The following is a 14901-nucleotide window of genomic DNA, read 5'->3' on the forward strand; positions in this document are numbered from 1 at the left end:
GTCCAGATACACAGAGTGGAGTATAGAGCCTGGTGTAGCTTCCCTGTCCAGATACACAGAGTGGAGTATAGAGCCTGTGTAGCTTCCCTGTCCAGATACACAGAGTGGAGTATAGAGCCTGATGTAGCTTCCCTGTCCAGATACACAGAGTGGAGTATAGAGCCTGATGTAGCTTCCCTGTCCAGATACACAGAGTGGAGTATAGAGCCTGGTGTAGCTTCCCTGTCCAGATACACAGAGTGGAGTATAGAGCCTGTGTAGCTTCCCTGTCCAGATACACAGAGTGGAGTATAGAGCCTGATGTAGCTTCCCTGTCCAGATACACAGAGTGGAGTATAGAGCCTGGTGTAGCTTCCCTGTCCAGATACACAGAGTGGAGTATAGAGCCTGGTGTAGCTTCCCTGTCCAGATACACAGAGTGGAGTATAGAGCCTGGTGTAGCTTCCCTGTCCAGATACACAGAGTGGAGTATAGAGCCTGGTGTAGCTTCCCTGTCCAGATACACAGAGTGGAGTATAGAGCCTGGTGTAGCTTCCCTGTCCAGATACACAGAGTGGAGTATAGAGCCTGGTGTAGCTTCCCTGTCCAGATACACAGAGTGGAGTATAGAGCCTGGTGTAGCTTCCCTGTCCAGATACACAGAGTGGAGTATAGAGCCTGGTGTAGCTTCCCTGTCCAGATACACAGAGTGGAGTATAGAGCCTGGTGTAGCTTCCCTGTCCAGATACACAGAGTGGAGTATAGAGCCTGGTGTAGCTTCCCTGTCCAGATACACAGAGTGGAGTATAGAGCCTGGTGTAGCTTCCCTGTCCAGATACACAGAGTGGAGTATAGAGCCTGGTGTAGCTTCCCTGTCCAGATACACAGAGTGGAGTATAGAGCCTGGTGTAGCTTCCCTGTCCAGATACACAGAGTGGAGTATAGAGCCTGGTGTAGCTTCCCTGTCCAGATACACAGAGTGGAGTATAGAGCCTGATGTAGCTTCCCTGTCCAGATACACAGAGTGGAGTATAGAGCCTGGTGTAGCTTCCCTGTCCAGATACACAGAGTGGAGTATAGAGCCTGGTGTAGCTTCCCTGTCCAGATACACAGAGTGGAGTATAGAGCCTGATGTAGCTTCCCTGTCCAGATACACAGAGTGGAGTATAGAGCCTGATGTAGCTTCCCTGTCCAGATACACAGAGTGGAGTATAGAGCCTGGTGTAGCTTCCCTGTCCAGATACACAGAGTGGAGTATAGAGCCTGGTGTAGCTTCCCTGTCCAGATACACAGAGTGGAGTATAGAGCCTGGTGTAAAACTGTAGCTTCCCTGTCCAGATACACAGAGTGGAGTATAGAGCCTGGTGTAGCTTCCCTGTCCAGATACAAAGAGTGGAGTATAGAGCCTGGTGTAGCTTCCCTGTCCAGATACACAGAGTGGAGTATAGAGCCTGATGTAGCTTCCCTGTCCAGATACACAGAGTGGAGTATAGAGCCTGGTGTAGCTTCCCTGTCCAGATACACAGAGTGGAGTATAGAGCCTGGTGTAGCTTCCCTGTCCAGATACACAGAGTGGAGTATAGAGCCTGGTGTAGCTTCCCTGTCCAGATACACAGAGTGGAGTATAGAGCCTGGTGTAGCTTCCCTGTCCAGATACACAGAGTGGAGTATAGAGCCTGATGTAGCTTCCCTGTCCAGATACACAGAGTGGAGTATAGAGCCTGGTGTAGCTTCCCTGTCCAGATACACAGAGTGGAGTATAGAGCCTGGTGTAGCTTCCCTGTCCAGATACACAGAGTGGAGTATAGAGCCTGGTGTAGCTTCCCTGTCTAGATACACAGAGTGGAGTATAGAGCCTGGTGTAGCTTCCCTGTCCAGATACACAGAGTGGAGTATAGAGCCTGGTGTAGCTTCCCTGTCTAGATACACAGAGTGGAGTATAGAGCTTCCCTGTCCAGATACACAGAGTGGAGTATAGAGCCTGATGTAGCTTCCCTGTCCAGATACACAGAGTGGAGTATAGAGCCTGATGTAGCTTCCCTGTCCAGATACACAGAGTGGAGTATAGAGCCTGGTGTAGCTTCCCTGTCCAGATACACAGAGTGGAGTATAGAGCCTGGTGTAGCTTCCCTGTCCAGATACACAGTGGAGTATAGAGCCTGGTGTAGCTTCCCTGTCCAGATACACAGAGTGGAGTATAGAGCCTGATGTAGCTTCCCTGTCCAGATACACAGAGTGGAGTATAGAGCCTGGTGTAGCTTCCCTGTCCAGATACACAGAGTGGAGTATAGAGCCTGATGTAGCTTCCCTGTCCAGATACACAGAGTGGAGTATAGAGCCTGGTGTAGCTTCCCTGTCCAGATACACAGAGTGGAGTATAGAGCCTGGTGTAGCTTCCCTGTCCAGATACACAGAGTGGAGTATAGAGCCTGATGTAGCTTCCCTGTCCAGATACACAGAGTGGAGTATAGAGCCTGGTGTAGCTTCCCTGTCCAGATACACAGAGTGGAGTATAGAGCCTGGTGTAGCTTCCCTGTCCAGATACACAGAGTGGAGTATAGAGCCTGATGTAGCTTCCCTGTCCAGATACACAGAGTGGAGTATAGAGCCTGGTGTAGCTTCCCTGTCTAGATACACAGAGTGGAGTATAGAGCCTGATGTAGCTTCCCTGTCCAGATACACAGAGTGGAGTATAGAGCCTGGTGTAGCTTCCCTGTCCAGATACACAGAGTGGAGTATAGAGCCTGGTGTAGCTTCCCTGTCCAGATACACAGAGTGGAGTATAGAGCCTGGTGTAGCTTCCCTGTCCAGATACACAGAGTGGAGTATAGAGCCTGATGTAGCTTCCCTGTCCAGATACACAGAGTGGAGTATAGAGCCTGGTGTAGCTTCCCTGTCCAGATACACAGAGTGGAGTATAGAGCCTGGTGTAGCTTCCCTGTCCAGATACACAGAGTGGAGTATAGAGCCTGGTGTAGCTTCCCTGTCCAGATACACAGAGTGGAGTATAGAGCCTGGTGTAGCTTCCCTGTCCAGATACACAGAGTGGAGTATAGAGCCTGGTGTAAAACTGTAGCTTCCCTGTCCAGATACACAGAGTGGAGTATAGAGCCTGGTGTAGCTTCCCTGTCCAGATACAGAGTGGAGTATAGAGCCTGATGTAGCTTCCCTGTCCAGATACACAGAGTGGAGTATAGAGCCTGGTGTAGCTTCCCTGTCCAGATACACAGAGTGGAGTATAGAGCCTGGTGTAGCTTCCCTGTCCAGATACACAGAGTGGAGTATAGAGCCTGATGTAGCTTCCCTGTCCAGATACAGAGTGGAGTATAGAGCCTGATGTAGCTTCCCTGTCCAGATACACAGTGGAGTATAGAGCCTGGTGTAAAACTGTAGCTTCCCTGTCCAGATACACAGAGTGGAGTATAGAGCCTGATGTAGCTTCCCTGTCCAGATACACAGAGTGGAGTATAGAGCCTGGTGTAAAACTGTAGCTTCCCTGTCCAGATACACAGAGTGGAGTATAGAGCCTGGTGTAAAACTGTAGCTTCCCTGTCCAGATGCACAGAGTGGAGTATAGAGCCTGGTGTAAAACTGTAGCTTCCCTGTCCAGATGCACAGAGTGGAGTATAGAGCCTGGTGTAGCTTCCCTGTCCAGATGCACAGAGTGGAGTATAGAGCCTGGTGTAAATATGTAGCTTTGAGCCCCATCAGGTCAGGGGTCAGGTTGTGTTACTCACCGAAGGTCTGGTGTACATATGTAGCTTTGAGCCCCATCAGGTCTGGGGTTAGGGGTCAGGGGTCAGGTTGTGTTACTCACCGAAGGTCTGGTGTACATATATAGCTTTGAGCCCCATCAGGTCAGGGGTCAGGGGTCAGGTTGTGTTACTCACCGAAGGTCTGGTGTACATATGTAGCTTTGAGCCCCATCAGGTCTGGGGTCAGGGGTCAGGGGTCAGGTTGTGTTACTCACCGACGGTCTGGTGTACATATATAGCTTTGAGCCCCATCAGGTCAGGGGTCAGGGGTCAGGTTGTGTTACTCACCGACGGTCTGGTGTACATATGTAGCTTTGAGCCCCATCAGGTCTGGGGTCAGGGGTCAGGTTGTGTTACTCACCGACGGTCTGGTGTACATATGTAGCTTTGAGCCCCATCAGGTCAGGGGTCAGGTTGTGTTACTCACAGACGGTCTGGTGGACATATGTAGCTTTGAGCCCCATCAGGTCTGGGGTCAGAGGTCAGGGGTCAGGTTGTGTTACTCACCGAAGGTCTGGTGTACATATGTAGCTTTGAGCCCCATCAGGTCTGGGGTCAGAGGTCAGGGGTCAGGTTGTGTTACTCACCGAAGGTCTGGTGTACATATGTAGCTTTGAGCCCCATCAGGTCTGGGGTCAGAGGTCAGGGGTCAGGTTGTGTTACTCACCGAAGGTCTGGTGTACATATGTAGCTTTGAGCCCCATCAGGTCAGAGGTCAGGGGTCAGGTTGTGTTACTCACCGACGGTCTGGTGTACATATGTAGCTTTGAGCCCCATCAGGTCAGGGGTCAGGGGTCAGGTTGTGTTACTCACCGACGGTCTGGTGTACATATGTAGCTTTGAGCCCCATCAGGTCAGGGGTCAGGTTGTGTTACTCACCGAAGGTCTGGTGTACATATGTAGCTTTGAGCCCCATCAGGTCTGGGGTCAGGGGTCAGGTTGTGTTACTCACCGAAGGTCTGGTGTACATATGTAGCTTTGAGCCCCATCAGGTCTGGGGTCAGGGGTCAGGTTGTGTTACTCACCGAAGGTCTGGTGTACATATGTAGCTTTGAGCCCCATCAGGTCTGGGGTCAGGGGTCAGGTTGTGTTACTCACCGACGGTCTGGTGTACATATGTAGCTTTGAGCCCCATCAGGTCTGGGGTCAGGGGTCAGGTTGTGTTACTCACCGAAGGTCTGGTGTACATATGTAGCTTTGAGCCCCATCAGGTCTGGGGTCATGGGTCAGGGGTCAGGTTGTGTTACTCACCGAAGGTCTGGTGTACATATGTAGCTTTGAGCCCCATCAGGTCTGGGGTCAGGGGTCAGGGGTCAGGGGTCAGGTTGTGTTACTCACCGAAGGTCTGGTGTACATATGTGGCTTTGAGCCCCATCAGGTCTGGGGTCAGAGGTCAGGGGCCAGGTTGTGTTACTCACCGAAGGTCTGGTGTACATATGTAGCTTTGAGCCCCATCAGGTCAGGGGTCAGGGGTCAGGTTGTGTTACTCACCGACGGTCTGGTGTACATATGTAGCTTTGAGCCCCATCAGGTCTGGGGTCAGAGGTCAGGGGTCAGGTTGTGTTACTCACCGAAGGTCTGGTGTACATATGTAGCTTTGAGCCCCATCAGGTCTGGTAGCTGGTCAATGATGAACTCTCTCTCTGTGGTGTGCTTGTGGACCCTCTCGATGCTGCGTCTCTGCCAGTCTGTCCAATACACATAGTCCCCCAGCAGAGTGAAGCCAAAGATGTGAGGCAGCTTGTCTTCTACTAGGACCCTCCTGCCTGAACCGTCCATACTCATCACCTGGGGGAGAGAAGGAGAGAGCGAGAGAGAGAATGGAGAGAGAGAGGAAGAGGGAGAGAGAGAATGGAGAGAGAGAGAGAGAGAGAGAGAGAAAGGGGAGAGAGAGAGAGAGAGAGAAAGGGGAGAGAGAGAGAGTGGAGAGAGAGGAGAGAGAGAGAAAGAGAGAGGGGGGGAGAGAGAGAGAGAGAGAATGGAGAGAGAGAAAGAGAGAATGGAGAGAGAGAGAGAGAGGGATAGAAGGGGAGGGAGAGAAGGGGAGAGAAAGAGAGAGGGGGGGAGAGAGAGAGAGAGAATGGAGAGAGAGAGAGGAGAGAGAGAGAGAATGGAGAGAGAGAGAAAGAGAGAATGGAGAGAGAGAGAGAGTGGGATAGAATGGGAGGGAGAGAAGGGGAGAGAATGGGAGAGAAGGGGAGGGAGAGAGAAGGAGAGAGAATGGGGGAGAGAGAGAGAAAATCAGAGGATAAACCAGTGAACAGCTTTAAGACCGAACCAATAAGTTCAGGTAGGAGCTCAAAGACCCCGGCCCTCCGACTGAAGAGACCCCCGGGCCTATTCAGTACACCACTTTAGACCAGGGCCCTATTCAGTACACCACTTTAGACCAGGGCCCTATTCAGTACACCACTTTAGACCAGGGCCCTATTCAGTACACCACTTTAGACCAGGGCCCTATTCAGTACACCACTTTAGACCAGGGCCCTATTCAGTACACCACTTTAGACCAGGGCCCTATTCAGTACACCACTTTAGACCAGGGCCCTATTCAGTACACCACTTTAGACCAGGGCCCTATTCAGTACACCACCTTAGACCAGGGCCCTATTCAGTACACCACCTTAGACCAGGGCCCTATTCAGTACACCACCTTAGACAAGGGCCCTATTCAGTACACCACTTTAGACACGGGCCCTATTCAGTACACCACTTTAGACAAGGGCCCTATTCAGTACACCACCTTAGACCAGGGCCCTATTCAGTACACCACCTTAGACCAGGGCCCTATTCAGTACACCACCTTAGACAAGGGCCCTATTCAGTACACCACTTTAGACACGGGCCCTATTCAGTACACCACTTTAGACAAGGGCCCTATTCAGTACACCACTTTAGACCAGGGCCCTATTCAGTACACCACTTTAGACCAGGGCCCTATTCAGTACACCACTTTAGACCAGGGCCCTATTCAGTACACCACTTTAGACCAGGGCCCTATTCAGTACACCACTTTAGACCAGGGCCCTATTCAGTACACCACTTTAGACCAGGGCCCATCCGCATGTATCATGACAGAGCATATCTCTGTTTGACAAGGGCCCATCCGCATGTATCATATCCCTGTGGAGTCAACATGGGGCCGGCGTCCCTGTGGAGTCAACATGGGGCCGGCGTCCCTGTGGAGTCAACATGGGGCCGGCGTCCCTGTGGAGTCAACATGGGGCCGGCGTCCCTGTGGAGTCAACATGGGGCCGGCGTCCCTGTGGAGTCAACATGGGGCCGGCGTCCCTGTGGAGTCAACATGGGGCCGGCGTCCCTGTGGAGTCAACATGGGGCCGGCGTCCCTGTGGAGTCAACACGGGCCGGCGTCCCTGTGGAGTCAACACGGGGCGGCGTCCCTGTGGAGTCAACATGGGGCCGGCGTCCCTGTGGAGTCAACACGGGGCCGGCGTCCCTGTGGAGTCAACATGGGCCGGCGTCCCTGTGGAGTCAACATGGGCCGGCGTCCCTGTGGAGTCAACATGGGCCGGCGTCCCTGTGGAGTCAACATGGGCCGGCGTCCCTGTGGAGTCAACATGGGCCGGCGTCCCTGTGGAGTCAACATGGGCCGGCGTCCCTGTGGAGTCAACATGGGCCGGCGTCCCTGTGGAGTCAACATGGGCCGGCGTCCCTGTGGAGTCAACATGGGCCGGCGTCCCTGTGGAGTCAACATGGGCCGGCGTCCCTGTGGAGTCAACACGGGGCCGGCGTCCCTGTGGAGTCAACACGGGGCCGGCGTCCCTGTGGAGTCAACACGGGGCCGGCGTCCCTGTGGAGTCAACACGGGGGCGGCGTCCCTGTGCAGTCAACACGGGGGCGGCGTCCCTGTGGAGTCAACACGGGGCCGGCGTCCCTGTGGAGTCAACACGGGGCCGGCGTCCCTGTGGAGTCAACACGGGGCCGGCGTCCCTGTGGAGTCAACACGGGGCCGGCGTCCCTGTGGAGTCAACACGGGGCCGGCGTCCCTGTGGAGTCAACACGGGGCCGGCGTCCCTGTGGAGTCAACACGGGGCCGGCGTCCCTGTGGAGTCAACACGGGGCCGGCGTCCCTGTGGAGTCAACACGGGGCCGGCGTCCCTGTGGAGTCAACATGGGCCGGCGTCCCTGTGGAGTCAACATGGGCCGGCGTCCCTGTGGAGTCAACATGGGCCAGTATCCCTGTGGAGTCAACATGGGCAGCATCCCTGTGGAGTCAACATGGACCTGCATCCCTGTGGAGTCAACACGGGCCGGCATCCCTGTGGAGTCAACACGGGCCGGCATCCCTGTGGAGTCAACATGGACCGGCGTCCCTGTGGAGTCAACACGGGCCGGCTTCCCTGTGGAGTCAACATGGGGCGGCGTCCCTGTGGAGTCAACATGGGGCGGCATCCCTGTGGAACAGTTCCTCATAGAGGCTGTGGAGGCTCAATGTTAGCAAGGTGCTCCTGATGTGTTGTACACTCAGTTTCAGAGGTGGCCTATGATTCTGAATGGGAATCACATTGGTCCCCACAAGGATAGTAAAACAAACACGTGTGTGTCCACAGTGGGGTGTGTTTCACATTCTGGGGATATTCTAGAAGAGGGGAAACCGCAGCTGGATTGGAGGCAGCCAATCGGAACCAGATGTGGCTCTGGCCCGCAAAAACCTTGTTCTAGATCAAAACCTCGTTCTGGAGCAGACCCAGAACCCAGGCTACCACCACCAACCAACTCAGCAGAGCCAGAACCCAGGCTACCACCACCAACCAACTCAGCAGAGCCAGAACCCAGGCTACCACCACCAACCAACTCAGCAGACCCAGAACCCAGGCTACCACCACCAACCAACTCAGCAGACCCAGAACCCAGGCTACCACCACCAACCAACTCAGCAGAGCCAGAACCCAGGCTACCACCACCAACCAACTCAGCAGAGCCAGAACCCAGGCTACCACCACCAACCAACCCAGCAGAGCCAGAACCCAGGCTACCACCACCAACCAACTCAGCAGAGCCAGAACCCAGGCTACCACCACCAACCAACTCAGCAGAGCCAGAACCCAGGCTACCACCACCAACCAACCCAGCAGACCAAGAACCCAGGCTACCACCACCACCAACCCAGCAGACCCAGAACCCAGGCTATCACCACCACCAACCCAGCAGACCCAGAACCCATGCTATCACCACCAACCCAGCAGACCCAGAACCCAGAATACCACCACCAACCCAGCAGACCCAGAACCCAGAATACCACCACCAACCAACCCAGCAGACCCAGAACCTAGAACACCACCACCAACCAACCCAGCAGACCCAGAACCTAGAACACCACCACCAACCAACCCAGCAGACCCAGAACCCAGGCTACCACCACCGACCAACCCAGCAGACCCAGAACCCAGGCTACCACCACCGACCAACCCAGCACACCCAGAACCCAGGCTACCACCACCAACCAACCCAGCAGACCCAGAACCCAGGCTACCACCACCACCAACCCAGCAGACCCAGACTACCACCACCAACCAACCCAGCAGACCCAGACTACCACCACCAACCAACCCAGCAGACCCAGAACCCAGGCTACCACCACCAACCAACCCAGCACACCCAGAACCCAGGCTACCACCACCACCAACCCAGCAGACCCAGAACCCAGGCTACCACCACCAACCAACCCAGCAGACCCAGAACCCAGGCTACCACCACCACCAACCCAGCAGACCCAGAACCCAGGCTACCACCACCACCAACCCAGCAGACCCAGACTACCACCACCAACCAACCCAGCAGACCCAGACTACCACCACCAACCAACCCAGCAGACCCAGAACCCAGGCTACCACCACCAACCAACCCAGCAAACCCTACCAAACATTCCCTTGGTGCCCCCCACACTGCCCCACTGAGCTACGGGGGGAGGCTAGGAACTGGGCTCTGGGGGGTGGGGGGCAGTTGGGCTCAGAGCAATGCCCCCCAGATTAAAACCAACAAACACTAGCCGATGTGTTGGAACATATTGCACCATGATGATATGCTGTGTGAAGATGCCAACTTTAGAAAACAAAGGATTGCTTTGAGACTAGTCATTTCCATATGGACGTTAGAGCCCCATGGAGGGGAATGTAAAAATGTAGGACTCACATCGACCCCCCCCCCCCCACCCTGTCACGACGGTGGCCCCACATCGACCCCCTCCCCTCCCTGTCACGACGGTGGCCCCACATCGACCCCCCCCCCCCCCCACCCTGTCACGACGGTGGCCCCACATCGACCCCCCCCTCCCTGTCACGACGGTGGCCCCACATCGACCCCCTCCCCTCCCTGTCACGACGGTGGCCCCACATCGACCCCCCTCCCCCTCCCTGTCACGACGGTGGCCCCACATCGACCCCCCCCCCCCTCCCTGTCACGAAGGCTCTAATTTCCACGGTGGCTCAACTGTCAACACCCCCGAAAAGTGAAGACATTTTACGATCGGGTTTCGGAGGTACCCCCAAACTTTAAATGTGGTACCAGGGGGGATCCAAGCTGAGCCATGATGTAGACTAGTCCTCACAGGAGGACCTCAATGCTGCCTGGGCTCTGGGCTGAGGTACTGATACAGCTGGTCATGATGTAGACTAGTCCTCATAGGAGGACCTCACTGCTGCCTGGGCTCTGGGCTGAGGTACTGATCCAGCTGGCCATGATGTTGACTAGTCCTCATAGGAGGACCTCACTGCTGCCTGGGCTCTGGGCTGAGGTACTGATACAGCTGGCCATGATGTAGACTAGTCCTCATAGGAGGACCTCACTGCTGCCTGGGCTCTGGTACTGATACAGCTGGTCATGATGTAGACTAGTCCTCATAGGAGGACCTCACTGCTGCCTGGGCTCTGGGCTGAGGTACTGATACAGCTAGTCATGATGTAGACTAGTCCTCATAGGAGGACCTCACTGCTGCCTGGGCTCTGGGCTGAGGTACTGATACAGCTGGCCATGATGTAGACTAGTCCTCATAGGAGGACCTCACTGCTGCCTGGGCTCTGGGCTGAGGTACTGATACAGCTGGTCATGATGTAGACTAGTCCTCATAGGAGGACCTCACTGCTGCCTGGGCTCTGGGCTGAGGTACCGATACAGCTAGTCATGATGTAGACTAGTCCTCATAGGAGGACCTCACTGCTGCCTGGGCTCTGGGCTGAGGTACTGATCCAGCTGGCCATGATGTAGACAGGACCTCACTGCTGCCTGGGCTGAGGTACTGATCCAGCTGGCCATGATGTAGACTAGTCCTCATAGGAGGACCTCACTGCTTCCTGGGCTCTGGGCTGAGGTACTGATCCAGCTGGCCATGATGTAGACTAGTCCTCATAGGAGGACCTCACTGCTGCCTGGGCTCTGGGCTGAGGTACTGATCCAGCTGGCCATGATGTCGACTAGTCCTCATAGGAGGACCTCACTGCTTCCTGGGCTCTGGACTGAGGTACTGATCCAGCTGGCCATGATGTCGACTAGTCCTCATAGGAGGACCTCACTGCTGCCTGGGCTCTGGGCTGAGGTACTGATCCAGCTGGCCATGATGTAGACTAGTCCTCATAGGATGACCTCACTGCTGCCTGGACTCTGGGTTGAGGTACTGATCCAGCTGGCCATGATGTAGACTAGTCCTCATAGGAGGACCTCACTGCTGCCTGGACTCTGGGCTGAGGTACTGATCCAGCTGGCCATGATGTAGACTAGTCCTCATAGGAGGACCTCACTGCTGTCTGGGCTCTGGGCTGAGGTACTGATCCAGCTGGTCATGATGTAGACTAGTCCTCATAGGAGGACCTCACTGCTGCCTGGGCTCTGGTACTGAGGTACTGATACAGCTGGTCATGATGTAGATTAGTCCTCATAGGAGGACCTCACTGCTGCCTGGACTCTGGGCTGAGGTACTGATCCAGCTGGCCATGATGTAGACTAGTCCTCATAGGAGGACCTCACTGCTGCCTGGGCTCTGGACTGAGGTACTGATCCAGCTGGCCATGATGTCGACTAGTCCTCATAGGAGGACCTCACTGCTGCCTGGGCTCTGGGCTGAGGTACTGATCCAGCTGGCCATGATGTAGACTAGTCCTCATAGGAGGACCTCACTGCTGCCTGGGCTGAGGTACTGATCCAGCTGGCCATGATGTCGACTAGTCCTCATAGGAGGACCTCACTGCTGCCTGGGCTCTGGGCTGAGGTACTGATCCAGCTGGCCATGATGTCGACTAGTCCTCATAGGAGGACCTCACTGCTGCCTGGGCTCTGGGATGAGGTACTGATCCAGCTGGCCATGATGTAGACTAGTCCTCATAGGAGGACCTCACTGCTGCCTGGGCTCTGGGATGAGGTACTGATCCAGCTGGCCATGATGTCGACTAGTCCTCATAGGAGGACCTCACTGCTGCCTGGGCTCTGGGCTGAGGTACTGATCCAGCTGGCCATGATGTAGACTAGTCCTCATAGGAGGACCTCACTGCTGCCTGGGCTCTGGGCTGAGGTACTGATCCAGCTGGCCATGATGTAGACAGGACCTCACTGCTGCCTGGGCTGAGGTACTGATCCAGCTGGCCATGATGTAGACTAGTCCTCATAGGAGGACCTCACTGCTTCCTGGGCTCTGGGCTGAGGTACTGATCCAGCTGGCCATGATGTAGACTAGTCCTCATAGGAGGACCTCACTGCTGCCTGGGCTCTGGGCTGAGGTACTGATCCAGCTGGCCATGATGTCGACTAGTCCTCATAGGAGGACCTCACTGCTTCCTGGGCTCTGGACTGAGGTACTGATCCAGCTGGCCATGATGTCGACTAGTCCTCATAGGAGGACCTCACTGCTGCCTGGGCTCTGGGCTGAGGTACTGATCCAGCTGGCCATGATGTAGACTAGTCCTCATAGGAGGACCTCACTGCTGCCTGGACTCTGGGTTGAGGGAGGTACTGATCCAGCTGGCCATGATGTAGACTAGTCCTCATAGGAGGACCTCACTGCTGTCTGGGCTCTGGGCTGAGGTACTGATCCAGCTGGTCATGATGTAGACTAGTCCTCATAGGAGGACCTCACTGCTGCCTGGGCTCTGGTACTGAGGTACTGATACAGCTGGTCATGATGTAGATTAGTCCTCATAGGAGGACCTCACTGCTGCCTGGACTCTGGGCTGAGGTACTGATCCAGCTGGCCATGATGTAGACTAGTCCTCATAGGAGGACCTCACTGCTGCCTGGGCTCTGGACTGAGGTACTGATCCAGCTGGCCATGATGTCGACTAGTCCTCATAGGAGGACCTCACTGCTGCCTGGGCTCTGGGCTGAGGTACTGATCCAGCTGGCCATGATGTAGACTAGTCCTCATAGGAGGACCTCACTGCTGCCTGGGCTGAGGTACTGATCCAGCTGGCCATGATGTCGACTAGTCCTCATAGGAGGACCTCACTGCTGCCTGGGCTCTGGGATGAGGTACTGATCCAGCTGGCCATGATGTAGACTAGTCCTCATAGGAGGACCTCACTGCTGCCTGGGCTGAGGTACTGATCCAGCTGGCCATGATGTCGACTAGTCCTCATAGGAGGACCTCACTGCTGCCTGGGCTCTGGGCTGAGGTACTGATCCAGCTGGCCATGATGTCGACTAGTCCTCATAGGAGGACCTCACTGCTGCCTGGGCTCTGGGATGAGGTACTGATCCAGCTGGCCATGATGTCGACTAGTCTTAAATGATTACAAGAGCAAGATGTTTTCAAGGAGAAACTCTCTTTATGGATAGTCTGAGTTGCTATGAAGCAACATTTCTATGTTACCAACTTGGTAGCAGCTTCTAAAGGAGAATCTATGGCGCCACGGCAAACAGAGCTTCAGAACCTGTCCACCGGAGAGCTTCAGAACCTGTCCACCAGAGAGCTTCAGAACCTGTCCACCAGAGAGCTTCAGAACCTGTCCACCAGAGAGCTTCAGAACCTGTCCACCAGAGAGCTTCAGAACCTGTCCACCAGAGAGCTTCAGAACCTGTCCACCAGAGAGCTTCAGAACCTGTCCACCAGAGAGCTTCAGAACCTGTCCACCAGAGAGCTTCAGAACCTGTCCACCAGAGAGCTTCAGAACCTGTCCACCAGAGAGCTTCAGAACCTGTCCACCAGAGAGCTTCAGAACCTGTCCACCAGAGAGCTTCAGAACCTGTCCACCAGAGAGCTTCAGAACCTGTCCACCAGAGAGCTTCAGAACCTGTCCACCAGAGAGCTTCAGAACCTGTCCACCAGAGAGCTTCAGAACCTGTCCACCAGAGAGCTTCAGAACCTGTCCACCAGAGAGCTTCAGAACCTGTCCACCAGAGAGCTTCAGAACCTGTCCACCAGAGAGCTTCAGAACCTGTCCACCAGAGAGCTTCAGAACCTGTCCACCAGAGAGCTTCAGAACCTGTCCACCAGAGAGCTTCAGAACCTGTCCACCAGAGAGCTTCAGAACCTGTCCACCAGAGAGCTTCAGAACCTGTCCACCAGAGAGCTTCAGAACCTGTCCACCAGAGAGCTTCAGAACCTGTCCACCAGAGAGCTTCAGAACCTGTCCACCAGAGAGCTTCAGAACCTGTCCACCAGAGAGCTTCAGAACCTGTCCACCAGAGAGCTTCAGAACCTGTCCACCAGAGAGCTTCAGAACCTGTCCACCAGAGACTACGTTGAGACAGAATGCTTCCAATGCCCTTCAAACAGTGTCCACCAATCAGGTAATAACTCCCTGGTCATATGACTTCCCTTCTGAAAGGAGTGTGTGTGGAGATATTGGTCCTGTGATGCTGCTAGGGGACGTGTGTGTGTCAGGCTGTTCATAGTTGTAGAGGGTCCTGTGATGCTGCTAGGGGACGTGTGTATCAGGCTGTTCATAGTGGTAGAGGGTCCTGTGATGCTGCTAGGGGACGTGTGTATCAGGCTGTTCATAGTGGTAGAGGGTCCTGTGATGCTGCTAGGGGACGTGTGTGTATCAGGCTGTTCATAGTTGTAGAGGGTCCTGTGATGCTGCTAGGGGACGTGTGTATCAGGCTGTTCATAGTGGTAGATGGTCCTGTGATGCTGCTAGGGGGCGTGTGTATCAGGCTGTTCATAGTGGTAGATGGTCCTGTGATGCTGCTAGGGGGCGTGTGTGTATCAGAATGTTCATAG

At 54.9% G+C, this 14901-nt stretch overlaps 1 protein-coding gene across 1 annotated transcript in view; it reads right to left on the reverse strand.

Annotated features, from left to right (window-relative positions):
- lrp6 (low density lipoprotein receptor-related protein 6) overlaps window positions 1-14901 on the reverse strand; it is a gene marked incomplete at its 5' end in the record, with an annotated part of 107709 nt that overhangs the window by 64456 nt on the left and 28352 nt on the right. The window contains 1 exon segment of the mRNA XM_055911769.1: window positions 5306-5522. Coding sequence (XP_055767744.1) covers window positions 5306-5522 — 217 coding nt within the window.

The sequence above is a fragment of the Salvelinus fontinalis genome, unplaced genomic scaffold (genome assembly GCF_029448725.1).
Source record: "Salvelinus fontinalis isolate EN_2023a unplaced genomic scaffold, ASM2944872v1 scaffold_0092, whole genome shotgun sequence".
Classification (NCBI taxonomy): domain Eukaryota; kingdom Metazoa; phylum Chordata; class Actinopteri; order Salmoniformes; family Salmonidae; genus Salvelinus; species Salvelinus fontinalis.